This window comes from Juglans regia, chromosome 15, assembly GCF_001411555.2.
Source record: "Juglans regia cultivar Chandler chromosome 15, Walnut 2.0, whole genome shotgun sequence".
Taxonomy (NCBI): Eukaryota; Viridiplantae; Streptophyta; class Magnoliopsida; order Fagales; family Juglandaceae; genus Juglans; species Juglans regia.
In genome coordinates this window covers 463614-489703 of record NC_049915.1, presented here as the reverse complement: position 1 = coordinate 489703, position 26090 = coordinate 463614, and the positions used below count along the sequence as shown (strand labels likewise).

General features: G+C 37.8%; 2 protein-coding genes across 2 annotated transcripts; both read left to right on the top strand.

Annotated features, from left to right (window-relative positions):
• LOC108994180 (serine/threonine-protein kinase prpf4B-like) lies at positions 1-7533 on the top strand. The gene is made up of 13 exons (XM_018969300.2): positions 1-427; positions 1003-2309; positions 2426-2607; positions 3387-3586; positions 3883-3951; positions 4462-4534; positions 5319-5475; positions 5619-5910; positions 6042-6156; positions 6322-6485; positions 6614-6688; positions 6822-7025; positions 7132-7533. Exons 1-12 carry the CDS (start codon positions 80-82, stop codon positions 7008-7010), a joined length of 3171 nt encoding a protein of 1056 aa, XP_018824845.2. The 5' UTR covers positions 1-79; the 3' UTR covers positions 7011-7025; positions 7132-7533.
• On the top strand, positions 7187-26090 carry LOC108994181 (aluminum-activated malate transporter 4-like). Its single transcript, XM_018969301.2, has 10 exons — positions 7187-7232; positions 7629-7693; positions 8295-8344; positions 8442-8470; positions 21909-22291; positions 22927-23064; positions 23176-23445; positions 23564-23700; positions 23792-23938; positions 25092-26090. The coding sequence occupies exons 2-10, from the start codon at positions 7669-7671 to the stop codon at positions 25740-25742; spliced, it is 1830 nt and encodes a 609-aa protein (XP_018824846.2). The 5' UTR covers positions 7187-7232; positions 7629-7668; the 3' UTR covers positions 25743-26090.

The following is a 26090-nucleotide window of genomic DNA, read 5'->3' as shown; positions in this document are numbered from 1 at the left end:
ATTCACATTTTCGTCACCGTTATTCCCCTCCCTGAAAAGCAAGCGAAAAAGAGAAAACGACCATAACCCTAGATTGACAATGGCCAGCGAATCCCATGACTCGCGTCGGAAGCACCGGCGATCGTCATCGTCGGAAGATGATGCCGAGAGGTCCTCCAAGCGCCACAAGCACCATCATCACCACCGCCACCGCCACCGCAGCAAGAAACGCGACGCTGAGGATATCATTGAAGCTCCTCCTCCGCCAGTGGCTATTAGGAATTCTCGGCCTGATGACGATGTGGAGGAGGGCGAGATTCTCGAAGATGAGGGCTTCGGTTTAGGTGATGGCGGGCACGAGATTGCGGAAAGGAAACCTCAGTCGGACGATGAGTCAAGGGAAATCGTGGCCGTTGGTGTTACTGCTCAATCTGATCAGCAAAATTCGGTGTGTTCTGATTGCCGTTATCCCTCATAGTATTTTTCCTAATTTTAATTTGCTTTCTGTTTGGTTGCTGAGAAAGTGTAGTAATTTGAGATTTGAAATTTGAAATTAGTTTTTTTAAAAATTATTCTGGTTTTAAAAAACTGAGATTTCTGAAAAGAGGGGTTACCTCGAGTAGTTCGATGGCATTTTAGGTAGTGGAATTTGCAAAATAGAAAAGCATGAATTTTAAAGTTGCTACCTCTTCTCAGTAACCAGATAGGAGCTTTTGTTGTTTTGATAATTGGACTTCTTAATAAATTTTGTTTCGCGAGAGCTTGTTAGAGTAACTTGAGTCAGTGTCTCATACATTATGTTAAGAACCTGCTTGCACTAGGCGAACATGAGTGAAGTTTCTCGTTGGCGTTTCATTGGAGACTGATGGCTTACATGTAAATTTTGTAAGAGCTGGTTACATGTTTTAATTTATTATGCCTATAGCGTAACTATAATTCTTTTTTTTTAATTGTTTACTTCTATTTTGGATGATATGCACTGTTGGTTTATGTGCTTAGTCTATTTTTTGCATTAATTGTCAGGGAAGTGCTGAGCATGGCTCGTATGATGCTGAAGCAAGGATACACGAGGGAGAGATTCTAGGGAAAAAGGGTAGGAGTCTGAAGACATTGCGAGAGGACAAGAGTAAGGATGATTTTTTGACGAATTCAAATTTAGATAAGGAAGACAGAGCTTATAGCCAGAGTGGGGTTGATACTGGCATCGAAAATGAGGTTGGTTCTCCAAGGACTTTAAATGTTGAGCCTCAAAATGAATTGGCTTATAGAGTTACCTCAGAGGGTTATGGCAATGGGGATTTGGGTTTCAAAGCCATCAAAGACAACAAAATGTGGCAGAGTGAATCTTGGACCTCTTATAAAGGAAGTGGCAAGGAAAAGACACATTATGATGATGAGAAGGTTGAGGTTTATGGAAGTAAGTTAAGCAACCAGGGAAAGTCATCCTCTCAAAGCACAGGGGACACTAGGAGTAGATCTAGGTCAATTGATCATGCTAGAGAGAGATCACGTTCACTTAGCATAAGAGAAGAGGAGGCCCATTCAAAAAAGCAACATTATTATGGTCGTGATGCCTCATTGTATGCCGATAGAAGCAAGTTTATGTATGACTCCGATGATGAAAGAATGGTTCGATTGAGTAAGGATGGACGGCATTATCGTAGAGATGTGGAAAGGGAACACAATACTAGTTCCAACAAGTATATTGGAGAGGAAAGGCTTCAAAGTCAGAGTACATGGGAGAGAGAGAGGAGCAAGGATAGGGAGATGGCTAGGGAGTTAAGGAAGGAAAAAGAAAGAAATAGGGGTTTTGAGATGGACAAGGCTCAAAGAAGGGAGAAAGAACGAGAAAGGAGCAGGGAGAGGGACAGGAAAAGGGGGATGGAACGATATAGAAGCAAGGAAAGGGATGTGGACAAGGATAGACAGGATATGGAAAGAGATAAGATCAAGGAAAATCAGGTGGATAGACATGGGGAAAGGGAGAAGGAAAGGGATAGGAGCAGAGCTAGTGAAAGAGAGAGAGACAGGGACAGGGACAGGGACAGGGAAAGGGAAAGGGAAAGGGAAATGGACAGGGACAAAATTTGGAGGGAGAGGGACAATGAGAGGGAGAAGTGGAATGATAGAAATAGGAATAGAAATAGGGGCATAATGATTGATAGGGAAAAGTATGAATATCTTGTGGATGGAGATAGACATAAGAATTCTAGACACTCGAGATACGATGGAAAAGATTACCACCATGACAGAACACGAAAAACTGATTCAGCAAAGGTTCCTACTTCTAGGAGTGATTTGTTGGAAGGAAATAGAGAGAAACTCCAAAGGTACTTTTTTTTTATAAGCCAAAGGTACTTTTTTTTATTGCTTTTTTAAAAAAGGCTCTTATGGCCAATTTGAAGCTCCCCCATCTTGATGCACGTGCTTCATTTATTGGATACAGGGATGATGATGAACAGGGAGACTACGAAGAAGGGACTACATTGCAGTTTGCCGAGCAGGAAGAGGAAGATCTCAACAGAATCAAGGAGGAGAGTAGAAGGCGAAAGCAAGCCATATTAGAAAAATATAAGAGTCAGCAATTACAGCAACCAAATCAGCCTCGATCAGAAGATACAGAGAAAGGTACTTTGAGTCACACTCTATAGTGTCATGCTACATTTCGATGTTCTATTTGTTAAGTTTGGAGCTTAGGTATGGTATATTGACAAGTTGTTAGAGCTCTGCTTACTTGGACCAGTAAAAGCTTAAGAGTTGATCACATTGTTGAACTCAAGCTTATTCCGCTTGATGGTCTAACCCCATATATGTCAGTCCTGCTTGTTTGACACTTGCTTAATAAATGTGTCCTTCAAAATTAGCAATTCACATCACACACTGTGTGATAATAGTTCCTTAATGTGGGAGTGGGAAACTTGAATTTTTTTTTTTTTAATCAGTAAACGAGATTTTTATTGATGAACTTGCATATTAATATGCTTTGAATAGGATTTTCAGTATTTGCACTTAACAACCACAGGTAGCGATGTGAATGTCCTCCATTAATTTTATTTTATTTTTGAGGAGGGAGAGAGAACTGTATTGCAACTGAACTTATTACTAGCCAAAACTTTTTACATTGACTCGTGGTTCATACGAGAAATTTAAACTACCGTTGATCTGGTTACATGCTGGGCTTGGATTTAGGTCCTCATTTACATGATTGTTGTTTTTGGAGTTCAAGATTCCTGGACAAAGTTGGTAAAAATTCTTTCTAGTTGACTTAACTTGGCAAATCCAGGCAAACTGAGGTTTATAAACATGCCTGGCATAATTCTTTTTTTTTTTTTTTTTCTCACCAACATTTTTGCTACATGGATTATTTATGTTTCTTCCTAATTCCACAAATTATGTTTGTTGGCTAGATAAGGAGCCTGCACATGATTCTGATCAATCCGTAGCAGCTAATGATGTCATTACTGACACTGGTGATGGTAGAAGTGATGGTTTTGATATCTACGTTGCTGAACCATCATTTTCTGTGGGGAAATCACCTCCACAAAATGGACATGCTGATTTGGAGAAGACTTCGAGTGCTGGGGGGCTTGGGGAGGGTAGTCCAAAGGTATCTTCATTTTCTCTGAAATAATTTATAGCTCTGTGAGAAACTTACATCCATCCCTGAATAAAAATAAAAATAAAATGATTGCCTACACCCTTTCTGGGATCTTTATTTTATTGTTTTAATGAAAAATCTTCTCGATATGGCGTTAATATTTTGAAAACTCTTATAAAAAAATATATATATTTTGAAAAATCTTATATGCTTTTGTCAATTTGTTTTTCTCCTGAGCATTCCAAAATTTGAATTTTCCCTTTTTGGGGGTTGGCTGATTTAATTTCTTTCATTAATTTGTGCAGAGTGAGAGGTCAGGTGACAAGTTTTGTGATGATATTTTTGGTGAGACACCAACAGGAGTTCGCAGATTGGTAGGTTTCATCATGGTGACTTATTTAACAATTGTCCCTCATTGAAGTTCATTTGGTAGGGTATACTTTGGTCTGGCATTCAGTTGCAGTGTTGTTAAGTTGTGTTCCTCTTCGCACTCGCTGTCTTCTTTACTCTTTTTCCTGGTCACATACACTTGCTGGTTCTAATGGCTGTTAGTGACCTATTGTGGACTGCATAAAGAATTTACAAACGTGGCGGATTTTTAGCATTGCAAATGTCATTTTGTGGCTAACCTGTTTCGTGAATATTTTTGGTGTACGTGCCAATTTTTTTATTTGTTCATTTACCTGATTTGCTCATTTGATTCATATAGCGCAATGATACTTATTTCTAATATATATATATATATATTAACTTTCTCAGCCTGATTAACACGAGTAACTTCTTTTTGTTATGTTTCTTGAGCACTGAGACAATATGACTATCAATGCTAACCATTTATGCCACGTGCTTCCACACTAAGGTTCTGTATGTTTTATTCTTTGCAGGACAAAGTAGATGGATTACGCTTTGAAAGGAGTGGTCTTAATGACAACTGGGATGATGCAGAGGGTTATTATGGTAAGTATTAGGTCAGCCTTTGGTCATCTCTCCTCCTCTTTGTTATGTTTCCTCTGTTTTTTGTGCCTTGAACTTTTTGTGTGGCGTTATTTCCTTGTGTGAGCCCATTTAATAACATTTATTTGCTTTTCCTTTTTCCTTTATGGTTTAATTCTTTGTAAACAGAGTTTGTATTTTTTTTTATGAATAAAACAGAGTTTGTATGAGCTTGTCTCAATCATACTTTGTAGGTTGGTGGAAGGGAAGAAATCTTTCACTAGTAGAACTTCTCCCCAGCAGTCTCCCTTTCTATCTTTTTTCTTTTCCTCCAAAGGAAACAGCACTCAAACTTGACACTTTAAGCTAATGACATCCTTTATCAAGTTTGTGGGTAGATTTGTTTCTTTTTTCTTTTCAGAAAAAATTATAAAAGAAAATATAACCTTACCAGAAATTAGCATGATCGTTTTTATGGGATAAAAAACATATTGAATGTGGTTTACTGGCTAATTGAAATGCAGCTGGTGGATTTTGAATCACCCCTTTATTGGTTTAAGTTCAAATCTCTTGAAAGTTAGATGTCATGATTACCAAAAGAATTATTTTCATTTTACCCTCCCTACTGAGCAGCGTTTTGGAAGTGGACATAATTAAGAGACCATCCTTCTACTTATCTGCCATAGAGGAAAATGTTTCAAAACACTTCGAAGTGATTCATGTTTGCAGGTTTATATATGTATCATGCCCTCTCCCAGCTTCACATGTGTTTTGTTGCTTCTCTCGTAATGATGGCATTCATGTACAGGCTACCGGTTTGGTGAAATACTCGATGGACGATATGAAGTTACTGCTGCTCATGGGAAAGGTGTATTTTCTACCGTAGTTCGTGCAAAGAATCTTAAGGCTGGTAATGGTGAACCGGAGGAAGTGGCTATAAAAATTATACGAAGTAATGACACAATGTGAGTTATAATTGTCTCAGCAACTTATCAAAAATTGTCCCACCCACTTGCCTGGGTTCTAATGTTGATTATTTCTTAGCACTTATATGTTTTCTGGCCTTGTTGTCCAGACACTTACTGTTGCCTCCTCTTATGTGACATAGGTACAAGGCTGGTATGGAGGAGCTGGTCATATTAAAGAAACTAGTAGGTGCAGATCCAGATGACAAGCGCCATTGCGTTCGATTTATTTCGAGTTTCAAGTACCGCAATCATCTTTGTTTAGTTTTTGAATCTCTTCATATGAATCTGCGTGAGGTTTTAAAGAAGTTTGGACGCAATATTGGCCTTAAGCTAACTGCTGTGAGAGCATATGCAAAGCAACTTTTTATTGCCTTGAAGCATCTTAGAAATTGTGGTGTTCTTCATTGCGATATAAAGCCAGATAACATGCTGGTAGGTTTTTGGTACCTTTTAATGATTCAACTGCTTCAATTGTCTAACTGTAGATTTTTTTAATGAACAAAACTTCTTGATTACCTATAAAAAGAATTGTTTTAACTGTATATTTGTTCATATTTTTCCAGGTAAATGAGGCGAAAAATGTGTTGAAGCTCTGTGACTTTGGCAATGCCATGTTTGCTGGTAAAAATGAAATTACGCCTTACCTTGTAAGCCGCTTTTATCGCGCCCCTGAAATAAGTAAGTTATAAGGACGAGGTGTTTATATTATAAATGATGGAAAGGGGATATTAATGGTTTTTGTCTGTGATTTGTGTTTATTAAAACTGTTTTTGAAACCAGTGGTATGTTTCCGATATGTTCTTATCAGAACAATATTATGATGCTGATATGTTTCCATTGCAGTTCTTGGCATGCCTTATGATCATCCATTGGATATTTGGTCTGTGGGGTGCTGTTTGTACGAGGTTTATACAGGAAAGGTTCTTTTTCCAGGCGCTACAAACAATGACATGTTACGCCTTCACATGGAATTAAAGGGCCCTTTCCCAAAGAAGATGCTTCGCAAGGCAAGTATCTGATCTGTTCATCAGAGATATGCCCCACCCAATTTACTGGGTGTTGGGCTCCACAGTTGTATCTTGACATTTGACTTTTAATGTTGCTGATATCTTCTGTTTTCTTGTTCTTTGTACAGGGGGCATTTAGTGATCAGCATTTTGATCAGGACCTGAGTTTTCATGCTACAGAAGAGGACCCTGTCACGAAAAAGGTATACATTGTATCTCTGACTTGTATTTTATCTGTTTACTGTCAATCATGGTTTCTTTTTGGTTCTCCAGATTAGAGTTCATATTTTGCCTGTTCTGCTGACTGCTTCTTATTCCAATTTCCACCCCTTGCAGGCTATAAAGCGGATGATTCTCAACATCAAGCCAAAAGATATCTCTTCAATCATTACAGGCTCTCCTGGGGAGGATCCAAAGATGTTAGCCAATTTTAAAGATCTTCTAGAAAAAATTTTTGTGTTAGATCCTGACAAGAGGATGACAGTGTCACAAGCATTGTCCCATCCATTCATCACGGGCAAGTGAACCATGTTGCTGATTGTATGACTCCAGAAATGCTGTCCACTAGATATTTGTACATTATGACCTACTTTATTTTCAGTTTCTAATTACTGGGCATTATCTGTCTTCTTTATGATGGCCAAAGAACTTTCAACACGGTTTTGGCGTTGAAGTCAAAATGGGGTGATGTTTGGTCTGGAGTTCTCTTTCCTGGCGGGTTCTTTCGTGGATTGTACTGTTTCTATCGTAAGACAACTTGCTGACGGCGTTTTTTTACCATTGTAATCATAATTGATTATGGCCATTGTGAGAAATTGTTCATCTATTTTGATCTGTGTTATGGTGATTACATTTTGTACTTCAAACTCGACTGTTGCTATTGAATTGGTGGGAAAATTAATAAGGACATACATGTATCATGTCCTATGAGTTGGTAGTTTGCACTTTTTCTTAGTTGAATAGTTATATCCTTTAAAAAATATTCCAGTTCTCTTGTGTAAAATTCACTTTTTTGTATTAATTTCTAATGGTCTGGAGGCTTGTTGTATCCTCGTTTCATTTCATTATACTGTTTTTCTTTTTCTTGCGGTGCTTTATTTGAGTATCTGGGTTCTGGTGAGTCTAATGTAGTTTTTCATTCAGGATGTCTGCCACTGCTTTGAAGCAACCCTTCAGTGCTTAGATGCTTAAAAGGCACACAGGAGAAGGTACCTTGGTTTGTTTATGGGTGATAATTGTGACAGCATTACAAGTTGATGCCTTGAATTTTGTTTCAAATTGTGTGTTCCCATTCCATTTTGAAATAGTTTTGGATTTAAATGGACATCCTTAAAAAATAGTTGTTAATCTATGATGGTGTGCCTTTGGGGAGACATCCATATTTGCTGGATTTGTGTTACAGTTTTGTATCGGTAATCTGAAACGAATAATCTGATTAGTGCATATGGCATCTGAATTTCAAAACTTTGAGTGCAGCTGTGCTACCAAATTTGTTTTGGATGTGTGTTAGCATTTTTCATTTATGACACATTTGTGATTTTCTCCTTGCCCTTGGGGTCCACTGAGCTTCCTCCCCGTTAGCAGTACTCTAGTATTTAGTCAAATCTTGTCTTGTTTAGGCTCAGCGAACAGCCTATGATTGTTGGTCTGTAGATTAGATATAGTGTCATATTCTGGGGAGTTGCTGTGTTTGTGCAACAGTGTTGAGCACTTCTAATGTTACTTTTCAATTAATTGTCTTCCCTTTTCATGTATCGATACTTAATGAAATTACATTACATCTGATTCATGGGCCGGTCATTCTGGAAGAGCTTGCATTGGAGGTCTACGGCCGCAGCCTTGATGAAAAAAATTTATCGGTGAGTAGTGCGGTTTGTAATTTGCTGCTGTTTGCCTTGTACAATTGGTCAAAAGATTTCAGAGATTCAATGTATTGATTTTATTTTGTGTTTTCAGGATGTGACCCCCATGCTCCTGCAATTATTGTAAGTATATTTCCATTTTCCATTTTCTTGTTTATGTCCACCTTGATTCCATCATTGTTTCCTGATGTTATGTTTCTTGTGATTTTCAATTTTTTCATTTATGATTTATATGGTTTCTCCTTCTAGATATTTGGCATGCTCCAGTCTAATTTTATGTTGATATGTAACTTTAACTCCTAGGGGTTGGCTCAAGTGGTAAAGGCCTTGGGCTTGGGGGTATGCTTCCCCCATGTCTAAGGTTCAAATCTCCTTGGGTGCAAACAATCTCTAGGGGCCATCGGACTGGGGGATTTTCTCCTTGAATCACCCGAGGTGCACTTGCGGGAAACTTCTTGCCAATGGCCTGTGCACTCCTGGGATTAGTCGGGACGCTGTTCCCAGACAACCAAGTTTAATAAAAAAAATTATATGGTTTTTTCCTTCTAGATATCTGGCAAGCTCCAGTCTAATTTTTATGTGTAATAGATTTTTTAGTCTTGTAAAAAAGCCGTGTAGTAGATGGGATCGGAAAGCAAAGAGAGAAAAACCTAGGAGAGAGAAAAACCTAGAGCACCTAAATAACGTCGCCACCCTTACCCACCCTAGACTGGCGAGTGACACCTCACCGCTGGCACAAACAAGGTCGACGGGCCTCAGCGACTTCGCCGAGGGCTGTCCGGTGTAGGTCATCTCTCTGGCGACCTGGTTTTTTTTGCAAAATCAGTCTCTTCGTTTTTACAGAGGCAATATAGACCGTCGATCCTGTGCTCTCGCCATCTCCACCGCCACAGACAAGTTCGATGGGCTCCGGCGAACCCATTAAGGGCTCTCCGACGTGGCTCCCCCCCCCCCCCTCTGGTGATCGTATTTTTTGGTTGCTTCAGTTTCGCCGGTGCAGATCTGGTATCACCCACTCATCGTCGGCTCCATTGGTCGTGCTGTCGACACAAAAAGAGTCACTGCTGGAAGTACTCCAGTGCCAAGATCCGTCGTTCCCGTATTTCTTCAGTCATGTTCTTCGGTGCACCAGATCTATCTTGCATTGTGCTTGTATCTCTGAACGAACATTCGTCAGGAATGAAGTTGGTGAATCCCCTGCATTTGATACCGAAGCTTTGAAATTAATATGGGTCAGGTGGAGCATTTTTGGGTGGAATCCAAGGCTTTTGAGTTTTTACTAGAAGCATGGAGGTCCTCATTGAAAATTGTGGAGAGGAGCAGAAGGGTTTGGAGGTCTTTAGCTATGAGGTGTAGTGGTATAGGATGATTAGTGGCCACGATGGAAGCAGTATTACTAGCGGGGAGAAACTTGGAATTCTCAAAACATTTGCGCGAAGGGAATGGAGCATTCGTGGTTCAACGATGCTCCAATGTACATGTTAGGTATCTAACTGTCACCGAATATGGTGGAGGCGGCCAACAGTGTTGTAGTCATTCCTAAAGGGTATGAAGGTCAGGGTTGGGAGAAGTTTGCTGTTGAATTGCGCAGACTTCGTCAGAGTATGAGCATTCGCCAGGAATGAAGCTGGTGAATCCCCTACATTTGATACCGAAGCTTTGAAATTAATATGGGTCAGGTGGTGCGTTTTTGGGTGGAATCTAAGGCTTTTGTGTTTTTACTAGAAGCATGGAGGTCCTCATTGAAAATTGTGGAGAGGAGTAGAAGGGTTTGGAGGTCTTTAGCTATGAGGCATAGTGGTATAGGATGGCTGGTGGCCACGGTGGAAGCAGTATTACAGGCGGGGAGAAACTTGGAATTCTCAAAACATTTGCACGAAGGGAACAAAGCATTTGTGGTTCAATGATGCTCCAATGTACATGGTAGGTATCTAACTGTCACCGAATATGGTGGAGGCGGCCAACAGAGTGTTGTAGTCATTCCTAAAGGGTATGAAGGTCAGGGTTGGGAGAAGTTTGCTGTTGAATTGCGTAGAGCTGCGGATATTTTTTTTTCCTTTAATTCTGATGGGTCAAGGAAGGAAAGTCAGAAGATCATGAGAACATCAACTTGGCGAGGCAATCATATGCGGCAGTTCTGAAGACGGGTCAAGCTTCGGTGACTCAGAGTGAGGGGAACTGTGTAAGTGGTTTGTAGATCATGCAAGCCCAGAACCAGCTTGTTGAGATGCACAAAACATTAAAGGAGATGGAAACCCAGCTTGTCGAGTTGAAGGTAGTGATCGCTTTCTTGTCTTCGAAAATAGACTTGCCTTCAGTTGGAGGCAACATGGTCGGGGTTGAGTGTGGCAGGTCAAAAGGAAAACCGGGTTATTTGAAGTGGGTTCTATGTCAGGTATCGGGGTTGAGACATCCTTAATGGAATGCCCTTCGCTACAGGTGTTACAGAAAAGACCGATAGTCTGTGTTACACCCTTGGTCAGTCCTGAAGAAACTATGGCTCCCACATCGGAGTTGAAAGATAATCATGTAACGCTGAGGTCTGAAGGAGATGTAGGGTCCGTCAAAGTTGCATATACAGGGTCGCCAGAGGTGAAGGGACTTGCTGCCTACCTAGAATCTCCAATGGAGAGTACCAATGGAGTTGTTGAGGAGGCGTGGGATTTGTATAAGGGTTTGTCGTTGGTGCCTAGCGAGGGTGAATGTTTAGGACCTGGTGTTTCGTTGGGAACTATGTCAGGAGAAGATGTTGTCCCCTTGGTATCTCTTCCTCCATTAAACAATATAGCTGGATCATCATCGGATTGGGTTTTGCAAAAGGTTAATAAGATCTAACATATCGTGGGACTCTCACATGGAGGATGTGAAGACCAATTTAAAGCACTACTCACTGCGATTGAGGCGAGCCACTCGGGTGACGCCAAATCAAGCTTTAAGAAAAGCAGGGAGTTGAAGCGTCTTTCTTGGGGAATCAACTATGACGCTAAGGGCGATAGCTCAAGTCAAAGGAAGACTAAAGGGAGGGTATTATGAAGACGTTCTCATAGAGGGTGTTTTTGGTGGAGTATTAGTTTACAAGAATCAATGGGTTGGGGTTGGGGAGGTTTGTTTTATTCTAACTCGGGCTTGATGTATTTTGGGTAGTTTTTCACGAGCTTTTTGGGTCATTGGGAGCTCTCTAGTATGGGCTAGGTATTTTCTTGTATACATTTAGTGTACTTGACTACTATTGATATATATATATATATATAATATTTTTACTTATTAAAAAAAAAAAAGCCGTGTAGTGTGAAAGTGTGACGTGTGGTAATTTACTCATCATGAGGCAAGGGGTGAGCCTTAAGGTATAAAGTGCAACCCTTTTTAATAATTTACTATTGATTTTTTTTTTTTTTTTAATAACCGTGGGGGTCCGGGCCAGCTTGCGCGTACCTCGACTAATCCTATGGGGTCCTGAAGTTAATGACCAGGTAAACCTCTAGCAAACCCAAGGCCGGACTAGTGATCATTGGAAGCAAACCCAAGGCCGGACTAGCGGAGCTACCCCTCATGGTTACTATTGAAAATTTTATAAGGCCTCGTCTGGTTACGTAGTTCAGATGAGATAAGATAAGATATTTTGTTGAAAGTTGAATAAAATATTGTTATAATATAATTTTTGTTTTGAAATTTGAAAAAGTTGAATTGTTTATTATATTTTATGTGAGAGTTTGGGAAATTTGTAATAATTATATGAGATGAGATGATATAGTTTGGTTTTGTGTAACCAAACCAGCCGAAGCATTATAATTAAAAATAAGAAATAACTCAGATTGATGTAAAAACTTTCTGATGCATTTTGCTGTTGCAACCTTGACTAAAGCCTTTGTGAAGGTCCATGATCATATCCCATCACATGTAAGTTATAGGCTTTGGTGCGAGGAAGACTAATATGTGCTACACACCTCGATCTATGCTCAAAAGAAGAGGTAGGAGTTGTGATTTAAACTGCTGTGGTTATTCTAAGATCTCATTTCAACCACAAGATCTAACTCCTAGAGCGCACTTAAAAAGCTCCTGCTTTTTGTCTAGCCACTTGCTAAAGGTTTCAGTGAGTGGTTGGATTTATTGGTTAAGATCTGATTTAGTTTAAAATAGCTCATACCACGTTGAAATGTTTGTTAGTAGTATAGTTATTTCCCAGAGCTCAATTATCTTAAATATCGGTCCCTATGCATCCAAAAAATATCAATACTAGATTTGCTATCCAAGATACATGATTGGAATGTATGGTATGCTCTACTGACCTCATGTAATAGTTAATATCATGGAGACATGGTTGGTATCTATCAAATGATGTGGTTGCTTAAAAGAGTGGTTGTGGTGATTGCTAAAGGAGTATCATTGGATAATGGCCCCAAGATGGTGTTGCTCTTCCTTTCTCTAATTTTGAGGAATTCCTAGCTCTTCTTCCTTTTGAATGCTAGATGGATCTCTTCCTTTTGAATGTCAGGTGGTCTTTCCCAATAATTTATCATTCAAAAGGGTTAATAATATGTATGATTACTTGCTTGTTTACCTATAAAAAAAAAATTATGCATGCTTGTAAAAGAAAAAGCGATCACTCAATAGGGATTCCTAGCTCCTCTTCTTTATATAGAGAAAAACAGGACAGTTTCTCACTAATTGGAGTAAATTCAGGGGTTTGTTCGGGCTGGTCTTTCAAAAAATATTAGGAGGGATTGGAGAAATTCTCCCAATTCGCTAGATATGAGGCAGGTGATGGGTTGAGGGTAAGATTTTGGCACGATGTGTGGTCGAAATCCTTTTCTGAAAGATGCTTTTCTGGAATTATTCAGGATTGCACGTTTTAATGATGCATACTTGGCAGATCTGTTGTAGTTCTCTCATGACTTCTATCAGTGGCGTGTTAAGTGTGAGAGGTCCTAGTTGCTGTTAGGTGTATTCTTTGTATACTTCCTGTGTACTGGGCTGGGCTACCCTACGTTTCTATCAATAAAATCTTATTTTACCTATAAAAAAAAATTGTGTGAGAGGCTCAAACTTGAGAGGCAGATCTCTTTACCTCGATCTTTAATCGATTATATCCTAGTAGGTTGAGAAGGGTCGGTGAAAAGAGCTTTGCTACTCATCATCCCACACACTACCTTTTTTTATTTATTTATTTATTTTTGGTTTTATTCCTCCTAAACCAATTGAGCTCTTCTACTCATCATCCATACACCACACATTTGGTAATGGAAAAAAATTAAAAAATCATGTGTGGTGTGTGGTGTGGGGATGATGAGTAGAATTTTTCTTCAAATAAGCTAGTTTGGAGCCTTGCTAGGAAATGGGTGATTGGAAGTCGTTTTACAACAGCTCAAGTTCCCATGATAATACTCCTTTCCCTTGGAAGATTATATGGAGTAGCATGGCTCCCTAGGGTAGCAATTTTTGTTGTCCACATGGACAACACCTATAGGGAAGATTCTTCTCATGGATAACTAAAGTAAATGATGTTATGGTATTTGATTGATACTAACACGTGTATAATAATTTGTGAAACTGTTGGTCAATTTCTTCTGCATTGCAAGGTGGTTCGATATTAATGGATTAATTGGGTCATGCTTGGGTGGTGGATCTCTTGGCATGCTTGAGGTGTAAGTTTGACAAACATCGATGTGTTTTGTTGTGTAAAATGATTGTATCTTGTTGAATGTGGTATGCATGGAGAGAAGAATGGGCGAACTTTTAAACAAAATGTAATTGAAATTCATTAAAAACCAATGGGTGTACCCAAGTATACAAGAAATATACAAAAGAACCACCTAAACTAAAGGGAAGAGAAAAAACTCACCAAACTAAGCCCTAACCCACTAGGTCCTTATCCCATGGGCGTACATTTGAAGATTGTGAAAAGTCTGGTGGATCTCAAGGCCTTCTTACTAAACACCCTTTACCATTGGATGTTATCTGAAAATTGTTTTACCTTTTCTATTTCTAGTTTCCAGGACCTTGATCTCTTTACTTCTTCTGTATAGGTGTATCTTTTGTATACTTACTGTGTATGGTGCAGGACCTTTTTTTTTTTTTTTCAATCGAATCTACCTTGTTAAAGAGAATGATCAAAACCAAAAGTTCACCTATTTTTGCTTCTTGTAAGTGAAGTTTAACTTATGGATTCCTGTTTTCATGTTAAACAAGGGCTTCATTGATCTATTTTCATGCGTTTTCACCTGCAAGCTATACATGTCCTGTGATAGTCTCCTTTACTTGTTAGCCAGCGCATAGTGCCTAATCATTTTGCTATTGCTTTGGTTGGATTTACTTAGGCGTAACCTTAGGTGATTGCTTTGGTCACAAATAGTTTGCTAGGTTTCTGATGGCCTTGCCATTAGATGCTTTCTCTTGGGAGGAGGGAGAGGAGATGACGTTTTTGGCTTGGCCTTGTGATGTGCCTAATGAGGGTGAGTCTGCGCTTGAAATTTGAAAGGATATTTATGTGCTTTAGGTTCCACCATTTTTGGTTTGTGAATGGGGATGATCTGCTGTACAAGGATTGAGCACATCTTGGGTGAAAAAGAATCTTGTTGTCATTAGAGAGAGAGGCGGAGGTGTAACAACCCAAGGAAAGTCCAAACTGTCTCCAGGGCCTATAGTTCAAAAGTGTTAGTCAAGGTTGCAATTGGAGCCTCTTGAAAACATATAAATGGCAAAAACTTCTCTCCTTGGCGGATCTCATTCTCTACTTTCTATATTCAACCCGCAATACTCCAATCCTCTTTAAATTCTTGACATCCTCTTGAGGCCATTCTGTTGTAAGTGGCACATCTCAAGTCTCACACTTTCGGTTTGGGATTGACTCCAATACCATTTATAATGACCTATAAAAACCCAAGTCACCTAACATTCTCTTCAAACTATATTCTAAAAGGATTAGTTAAAGTTACAATTGAATCCCACTGAAATCTTTATAAAAGAAGTGTGGCACTTTGTATTGAGAAACTACAATGTGACTTCTTGTGGGGTGGAATAGGCAAGCAGTTTAAATTCCACCTAGTTAGGTGGGAGAAGGTATGTAGCCCTCTCTCTAATGGTGGTTTGGGCATTAGAAATTTGAGAATTTTTAATTGGGCGTTACTTGGAAAATGATTGTGGAGATACCATAAAGAACCAGAAGCTCTATGGAAGTTGGTGATTGAGAGTAAATATGGTGGCTTATGGGGGAGATGGTATACCAACGAAGTGAGGGGCATATGGAGTGGGGTTGTAGAAACATATAAGAAGAGGATGGGGGGTCTTTTCTCGCCACTCAAGATTTCGTCTAGGAGATGGGGCCAGGATGAAATTATGGTATGATACTTGGTGTGGTAATTGTGCTTTAAAGGATCTATTTCCTGCACTTTTCAGGGTTGCAAGTGCCAATAATGTTTCAGTGGCATAAGTCATGGTGATAGCGGGAGAACAAATCTAGTGGAACATCAATTTTAGCCGGGCGGCACGTGATTGGGAAATGGACAGTCTTGCAACTTTTTTCAGCCTCTTGTACTCATTCAAACCAAGTAACCAGCATGCTGATTTATTGTGGTGGATACTTACAGATAAAGGCCTATTCTCAGTTCGCTCATTTTATAAGTCTCTTTCACAAGAGCTTCCAGCTCAGTTTCCTTGGAAAAGGATTTGGAGACATAAGGCGCCTCTCAAAGCAGCGGTTTTCGTGTGGACCGCTTCCTTGGGTAAGATCCTCACAATGGATTATTTGAGGAAACAAAGGGTGATCATCGCAGATTGGTGTTGCATGTGTAGGAATGGGGGTGAATCTGTGGACCATCTTCTACTATATTGTGAGGTTGCTTGAGGGTTATGGAACGAGGTATTTAGTAGACTAGAATTGGGATGGGTTATGCCTGAGATAGTAGTGGCGATGCTGGCTAGTTGGATAGATCTAAGAGATAATTAACAGATCAAGGCTGTATGGAAGATGCTTCCCATTTGCATCATGTGGTGTGTGTGGCAGGAGCGCAATGAACGGACGTTCGAGGACAAAGAGAGATCGATGGAGGAACTAAAAGCTTCCTTTTTTAGAACTCTTTGTACTTGGGCCATTGCCGTTATTCTTAATGGCCAAGATTTCCATGATTTCCTTGTATCTATTGCTCCTACGTGGTTAGGGCATTCTTTGTACTAAACATGGCTTTGCCTATTCTTTTATTAATATACTTATAAAAAAAAAAACTTGTCCGTCTCAGGTAATGTAGAATCTCATTCACCACTCCGCCATCCTCAACCTGGAGTGTTTCTAGGGCTGGTGCTTATTCAATTTGACTGAAGTGCTTAAGCTGGATTGGTTTTCCTTTTCTGGCTTCTAGAAATGACAAAATTAAAAGATACTCAAAATAGTATGTCCCTTAAAAGCCTATAAAAGGGTATCATTGCAGAAGCCCCAATTTTTTAATTAGATTTGCACGGAAATAAGCTTGAATCTGACAAGGGGGCATACTATTCATTTTTTTTAGGCCCCTACTTATGTTTTGGGTTATATTTTGTGTATTAGCATTGGATTGCTATAAAGATGCTGATTGCATCACTTCATTTGAACAACGCAATGAAAATATCCAGTGCAGGGAGGGAGGGGAGTTGGAGTGATAACTATTAGTTTTTCTATTTCTATCTAATAAATTGCATTTGTGGTGATTTACAAGGTTTACTTGGGCGAATTTTCATCATGAGGCTGCAGACATCCAAATTTGCTATGGTAGTAGTCCTTTTAGGAAAGGTTCAGACTACCTTAACTCACATTTCAAATTTTCAGGCTCCGATTCCTAATATCTTCCAAAAAGGTGCTACATTAGTTTAGATGTATATTGAGAGGACTAGTACGCATAAGCATAAAACACAATTATCATAAGGATCATAGCAAATTAGGTCTGAGTTCTGACTCTGGCATATAGCTGCCTGGACATATTCAGATTTGTAAGGCAATGGTTTGAGCCCGAGGCCTTTAGGTGACCTTTTTTCCATAATCTAAAATGATTTATTTGCTGTTTGTTATATGTGTGGTTTAATTTTGTGTTTTTCCATTCATTCATTATGCTTTTAGATCTAACCCCCGAAATCCCATTCTCAAGGATTGACCTGTTTCTGTGGAACCATAATTTGCTGGAAGTGTTTTTAACCTGAAATTGCGTAGTTTATTGTTTGATCGACTTGAATTTGCAATAATATCTGCGGTTCAAATCCCTTGCTTGATAATTGACGTTTGGATATTTTGATGCCTAATGAGCTGGATGTCCTTGCCGGTTGCTTCTCTCTCCTGGTTTTTACTTTTGTTTGTACTGGTACTGCTAGGCAGCCCCGGGGGGAGGGAGGGAGAGAAAGGGGGGGAGGTAGGTGCTGTGTTTGTTAGAATCTCAATGCATGTTAACCTCTAGGGGGCTCAAGTGGTAGGGGCCTTGGTATTTGTGGTATGCTCCCTCCAGGCCTAAGGGTCAGATTCTCTTGGATGCAAACAATTTTTAAGGGCCATCGGATTGGAGTAATTTTCTCCTGAATTACCCGAGGTGCACTTGCAGTATACTATTTACCTAGAGTTTATGCACTCCCAGAATTAGTTGAGACTTTATTCTTGGATAGTTGAGACTTTATTCTTGGACACCCAGTGCCAATAAAAAAATATTTTCAATGCCTGTTCGAGCTGGCGGTTCGAGTAAGTGTGAGTCAACAATGACATAACAGTTCCTGGCTGCCTCTTCTTGCTGCGGTGAACATGTGCAACGCACTCTGGCTGTGATTATTCCCCTTCTCGTTTAGCAAAATCCATTCCTCCATCACACCCCCCCCTTAAAAAAAAAGAAAAAAGTGATGTTGGTGGTATTTGAACCCTAAGCAAAGTTCATTTCCTTTTACTTCTATGAACATAATTGATTGGGATTTGGGTATTAAGGATGGTAATCCCATGGTTGTATTGGAGGTTCATCCATCTTGTGTTTATGCGTATAGTAAGGTTCTGCAAACAAGCTATGTACAAAGTCGTTGATAATTGTTAGGGGTAAAAGGTCTAGTCACTATTGTTCCCAACTTCAAAGGAATCTGTGTCATTCTCGTTTCCATACCATGGATTGAAAAGAAGCTTATAACTATGAGAAGGATCTCCAGGTGATGGCAACTTAACATTTTTGAGACTTTACTAGAAGAGTTGCTCTTGTAGAGCTCACTTATAATGCTTAATGTACAAAGTTAGCTAAGCTATATTATATAGGGTTGAACTTTGCTTTTTAATGTGGGAATGCTATACTTTATCCAGATCCATTTCATTCAGATTACACCATCTAAGATGCAACGTGAAAAATTAGATAACTTGAAAAGTTGCCCTTTCAGCTTTTTGAACACTACACATTTATATGCATGATGTGTAATCTGGATACATGTGCTGTTATTGTTTATGATTTGAGGAGCTGTTTATTTGCTGGAGATGGATGGAATGTTCCAAATTCGAGGACTGAATTATTATTTTTTAAACCTAGAATGTTAATGACCCAAGTATTTAACCAAAACCCTAAATGCATGCGTACCAATTGCAAAGCACCTAAAAAATTAAGAACAATGATGGAAAGAATTAAAACAAAAAAAATCGAGCAATCGGATTCTACTCCATGTTAGTTGAATGAAAAATTCTTTTCATCAGTCATTATTTGCCTCCTCATACTCCATGCCTTATAAAAAGTACTTCTACACTCTATGAAAAATACTTCCGCACCATTTGAAAAAATTATAGGTGTGAGGTGTGAGAATGAATAGTAATTGATGTATAACATTCTTGTAGTCGAATAATGATATAATCCGAATCCCCATTTCCTTCTCTAGGATGAGAGGAATTATTCAGAATAGTCCTTCCACGTATCAACGAGATGAGTGTTTTTGTTTTCCAATCAAATTAAGATAATCAGTCTAGGAAAGCGCAAGAGTATCAAGGAGCTGTCATATTGGAAGCATTTTGGAGTTTTTAAGTTTTACCACGTGTTAAAATATGTGGTACCCACGTTACTTTCTACTCAAGTTTTTGCATGCACGTGTTTTTATTACTAAAGAATATGATGTTTTGATTACAAATATGAAATATCGTTTTCAATTTTTAATGTATGTAGGCGCCGGAGGACTAGATAGATGGTTGGTCCTTTTCATTTATTTGCTTTCGGCCTTTTAATTATGTTTAGTGGGTTCTTAATTTCTAGTATCTACCATTCACAAATAATGGACTTACTATTTTGGCAACTTGACAGTTTGGATCATCATGATGTTCACCCTTCTGTCTCCATCCCTGGAATATTCATTTCGATATCTATTTTATTTCAAATAAAATTGTAAAAAGAGTTGCAAAAAAGGATATACCTATTTTCTCTCTCAGAAAGCAAAATTATTTAAAATGAGGTTTCGAATTAATTAGTTTCAGTAAAAATAGTCTTTTATTTCTTCAAGTGATTTTATTTTCTATGAAACATTCTTTTTAAAGTAGAATGTCGGATCCAATGACCACGACGATTCATATTAGAAGAATGTTATACACTAGCTATTATTTATTTCTACGTCTCATACCTATAACTTTTTTGTAAGGTATGGGGCTGATTACTAGTCTTCTCGGACCTTTTTGAGGGAACTCTTGCTTCTTGATTGTCCTCCAAGCAGCCCAAGACATAATCACTTACCCAAAAAAAAAAAAAAACTTATAAAAAATAGTATCTGATTAAAAAAAATTTCTTCGTATTATAATGAGAAAGAGAACCTTACCCATCTATGCTTTTAAAGAATCTCTTTTCATGCGTTGGAATTCACAAATTAAAAATAAGAAAATATTTGGTTAATTGAACTTCTCATATGTTCCTTATTTGAATTCATTTATATTTTCAGTTCATCTAAGTATGGTTTAAGAAAAAGTATTAATTTGATTAAAATAAGTACTTTTGGTATTTCTTGTGCACTTCAAAATATTCTTTTTTAACTTTAACTATGGTAATAGACAAGCCAAGTTATATTAAATGCATTAATAAAAGATGATGTTCCACTCGATTCACCAAAATCAATAATTAAAAGGTAGTGATAGAGTTATTACCCTCTTATTACATAAACTACTTATAATGTATTTGAAGTTTTTTTTTTTTTTTTATCATTTTCTTTGTAATAATTTTTTAATATCCTTAATCATTAAGAAAAAAATTAAAAAAATATATAATTATATGAATAGTCACTTCTTCAACTATTAAGTAAAATAAAAAATACAAAAAAATCAAATATAAAAAGAATAGTAAGAAGATAGTAACGCTATCTTTATCCATAATTAAATAACATGCATATCTTCTTTTATATATATATATATATATATATATATATTTATGCAGATGGCAATAGAGTTTTCTAGCTAAACAATCCAAAATCACCCTTTTCACAGCAGACAGGTTAAAAACTTTCTGCCGATCATACAGAAATGAACTAATGTTTATTTCAGATCCCACAACATAAACCTCCATCCCCATTGAAACATAATATATAATATCATAAAAAATAAAAGTAATAAATTAAATAATAAAAGCAAAAGAACTTTCCTTGTCAGATTTATAAATTTTATATCAAACTCGGAGAACAATGGTAGCATGATTTCACTTAATTTATTGCCATTTAATTAATTATCTTGATCTTATTTTTTCCAAAAAGAGTATGGATCCCAAGTAGTTTTCCAACACAAAATTAAAAAAATCTTGATGACTAAAGTTAATCAAAGTAAATTGAGGCTTATCTTTGGTGGGTTTTGGATGATTTTAATCCAATACGATTACGTTTGATTCATTTTTTAAGAAGGGAGATTTGTGAAATGTTCGAGTCTCAAGTCGAGTTTATTAAGTCTTTAAATCTGAAATACCCAACAATTCTATATAAATACAGGAGTTATTCGATTTGAGAATACCATTTACATCACTTTAATGGTAAGATTAGATTTGTAAAATTTTAATTTTAATTCAAATTATGTCATTTAAATATTTTATCTAGTGATTACTTTATATATATATTATCTATAATATTATTTTTTTTCATGCCAAATATACGTGGTCTGATTGATATAATTTACAGCTTTTAAAATAGAGATATAGAGCTCGAAATCTCGCTCCTCAACTCAAAAAAAATATATATATAATATTATTTTCATATAATAGTTGATTGTAGGATATTAAAAAAGTTAAATGTAAAATTATTTATGTCAATGCATTAAAAATATACTTAAATATACGTCAATTAATCACCGCACGTAAGAAGATAAGATACATTGCATACATGCTGCATACATACTCGCACAGTCGCATTCACTCAATTTCTTTCGAATAATTCTATATATAATGTGAAGTATATAAATATTATATAATTATTTAAAAAAAAATAGAATTTATTATTAAAAAATTAATTTTTTTATATCATAATTTATTATTTTTTTCAAAACGAGTAACTGACGATTCGTTACAAATATTTTTTCTCATTTTCTTTTTATTACTTCTGTTTCTCTCCGATTACTTTTTCGGGTTCGTCTTCGTCACAGGGGGCAGAAAATGGCTACGAAGATCGGGTCGTTTCGGCACAGTTTCGCCGAGAGGAGTAAGGAAAGGCTGCTCTCCAGGAAGGCTTACTCCGAATTGGGCCTTGGAAGCTCCTACGGCGGCGAAGACGATGGAGTTAAAGGCCGGTTTTTCCGTCGCCTGTCCGATGGGATCCTCAACTTCTGGGCTGGTCTTCGAGAAACATCGGTCAAGCTATACGAGATGGGCCGGTCCGACCCTCGGAAGCTCCTCTTCGCAGCTAAAATGGGGATCTCCTTGGCCCTTGTGTCACTCGTCATCTTCTTGAAAGACCCGCTAAAGGATGTGAATCAGTACTCCATCTGGGCAATTCTCACGGTAGTCGTAGTTTTCGAATTCAGCGTAGGTATTAGCTACCATCATGTCGGGTCCCTCTATGTTATATCATCAATTCCATACTGTTATTCGAAGTTCGTACTACTATTCTTCGTCATGCGTCTTATCATAATCTTTAATCGCACAGTATCACAGACATGGTTTAATGATTCAACCACGTAAGTTAAAGCGAATCAAAAAGTATTTCTTGGGATAATAAAATTAACAGTATTAACGTCTTGGGTCCAAAGATCATAGGCTTAATAAAAAGGGAAGAAAGAAAAAGAGATCCTATGGGTGTTGTTTTTTTTTTTTTTTGAAAAATAAGTTTGTTTACCAATTATTACATCAATATTGATATGTAATATATATGTTTAATAAAATGATGTGAATTAAAGATAAAAATAATTTTTATGATATAGGAGATTTTCTTCTTCTCTCACAAAATTTTTTTCATTTATTTTTAAGTAAAAAAAATTATCAGTACGTAATATGATGCACGAACTCGTTTGTATCTAGCAAAATTTTTTTTTTCACTCTTGTTTCTATCTTTTATTGTAGTGGAGGATTTTTCGCTGAGTTATATTATCGTTTTACATTTGAGCTATGCATTGTCAGGTGCTTAAAGCAAAAGGGTAATTTTTCACTGTACTTGTTGGCTCGTAGGGGCAACTCTTAACAAAGGATTCAATCGTGCTTTGGGAACATTTTCGGCAGGAGGGCTTGCTCTGGGCATTGCAGAGGTTTCTACGAGGGCTGGGAATTTAGAGGAGGTTATTATAGTAATTAGCATTTTTATTGCAGGTCAGAGTCTTTGTGATTAATGTCAATCTATCCATATTTCCCACCTTTGTGTTTTGATTTTGGATGGAAACTCCGTTCTTAAATGATCCTTGTGTTTTCGTGGTGTTTTAGGATTTTGTGCAAGTTATACCAAACTGTATCCGCCAATGAAGTCTTATGAATATGGTTTCCGAGTATTCTTGTTGACATTCTGTATCGTGTTGGTCTCTGGGAATAGTTCGTCGCAGTTCCTCCAAACAGCCTTCTATCGATTATTACTTATTGCGATTGGTGCTGGTATATGCTTGGTTGTAAATATATGTTTGTATCCCATCTGGTCAGGGGAGGATCTGCACAAATTGGTGGTGAAAAACTTTCAGGGTGTTGCTACTTCTTTGGAAGGTTGTGCCAAATTCTGTTTGTCCGTATTTGTACCTGATATATGCCAAAGTATCTTGTTGTTTTATTTGTAGTTGACTGCGATGACATGCTTGGCTTATTGCTTCAAATTTCTATTTAGGTTGTGTTAGTGGATACTTGAATTGCGTTGAATATGAGAGGGTGCCTTCCAAAATTCTTACATACCAAGCTTCTGATGACCTGCTATATAGCGGCTATAGATCGGCTGTACAATCTTCTAGCCAAGAGGAATCCCTGGTATGCTCATGTCAAAATTCTGCTACATGTGTTCTTGAATAGACCCAAAAAAGTGGTAGGAGATGATTTTATCTCAATTTTGATGCCCCAGTTAGATTTTGCATTATGGGAACCACCTCATGGCCCTTATAAAGGATTTAATTATCCTTGGAGGAACTACGCCAAAGTAAGTGGTTCTCTGAGGCATTGCGCTTTCATGGTAATGGCAATGCATGGGTGCATACTTTCAGAAATACAGGTGAAAATATATATTCCCTTCTTATTTTGATCTTCCAGTTCTAGGTGTGTTTGCAGCATTTTATCTGTTCGTTATTCTCCCAGAATGTTAAATTTTGTTTCCACTCTTTTGGTGAGGCACAATATATAACACCAATCACATCAGAACCGGGCATTTGGTATAATTTTGATAACGCACTGAGTTTTTCTGTTTGAGTTCTTTCATGTGATCCTTGTTTCTCTTGTCTAAAGTAGTAAACCAATGTTTTTAACTTATTCCTCCTGAATCAATTATTTTCATATTCTTTCGTACATCATCTCAACCAAAGCAAAAATTTTGACTTTGAACATAGTTATGAATGGTAAACTCATCCTCAGACCCCTACTGTGGCATCAGTGTTTTGTCACTCATTTTTCCTTTTCACATTTGGTAGGATTTAACAACCAAAAGAGGGGGGACTTGCTAGGATTTGAACCATGTCTGCTCTGTGATGGCATTTGCCACCAGTCTTTTGGCCAAGACACCCATGAGTCAGTCTTTATTGACATAACTGGGTTATTGACTCAAAATTCCTGTTGTGTGGACGCAATTTCCTCAGTAGCTGACAAACTATCTGCTTCCTTATTATGGACAAAACGCCCTCACCTCCAATGAATATATTACTAATTGGTTGTCTTTTGTTAGTTTAGTTGCTGAGTGGTGGGAGGTAGAGTAGCAGACAGCAAGCTGGGGACAATGAATAAGTGATAGTAAGTGCAATAATAAAATTGTGAGTGTGCGAGTTTGTCAGGTTTTAACATACACATTTATCGTCCAGTTTCTATAGCTTAATTAGACAGAAAAAGATTGCTCAAATTTTATTTCCACTCTTGTTTGGTGAATAAAATAGATACAAGATTACAAGTGAAAGACGAACAATTGAAGTGTCTAGTTGATTGCAGGATGGAGGTTGCCAATGCCTTTGCTTCAGTGAGCCTATATAAGATATTCACTAGTCCTCTCCAAGATCTTTATGAGCATTATTTTTCTAGAGTTAAACAAATTATCCAGGTCTAGAAATTTGTTGTAGGCTTGTCGGTTTTGAAAATCTGTGCTTTAGACATTGAGAATATATAATAACTCTATTCTGGACTGTCCATTTACACTATCAGTTGTTTTGACTTTGTATCTATAGGCACCAGCAGAGAAGAGAAAGGTTTTTAGTAGTGAGCTTCAGAGGGTTGGTACTGAAGGAGCTAAAGTGTTACTTGAGCTTGGAAGCAAAGTAGAAAAGATGGAAAAATTAAGCTCTAAAGACATACTATTTGAAGTGCATGAAGCAGCAGAAGAATTACAAATGAAGATTGACCGAAAATCATACCTTCTAGTCAATTCGGATAACTGGGAAGATGTAAGGCGGGCTAAGGAATTTGAAGATCCTCAGAACTTCATCGATGTCAAAGACAATGAAAATAAAGGTATTGTGATCAGTTCCCTCAGTGAAACATGGGACAGACAGAATCCAAACATCAGTGTAGAGCCCTCCATGCCACGCTGGATATCCTCAGAAAGTGTGCTTAATAAACCAGTATCATGGCCACTACTCTCAATTACCGGGGATACCGTGCTTCATGAACAAGAATCAAGAGTATATGAAAGTGCCAGTTCTTTGTCTTTAGCTACATTTTCATCCCTGCTCATCGAGTTCGTTGCCAGGCTTCAAAATCTTGTTGATGAGTTTGAAGAGCTTAGCGAGAAAGCAAATTTTAAGGAACCCTTGGATCCATCAAATCAGGCTAAAGAGGCGGTTGGGTTTTGGACCAGACTTTTTAGATGCTTCCATTGATACCAACCTCATATTTTTCATTAAATTGTTTGGAATTCATTATTGGTTACCGCTTGGTTAACTTTATGTTTCCAAATGTAAGGAATTTGATAGGGAAAGACAGCAAGTTTTGCCGACCTAAACGACAATTCTAGTGGACTCTTCAGAGGGTCTGATCTGACAACAAGTCTCCTGGAAGGATGGATTTTATCTCATCATGTGAAGGAGTTGCAGAATCTCCAGTGATGGGGCTTTTGTGCTTACCTGGATTTATCACCATAAATGAGTTGAAAGCTAGAAGAGGATTTTAGATTGAGGAACATTCTCAGTATACTGTATTTATTTACTGTTTATATATATATATATATA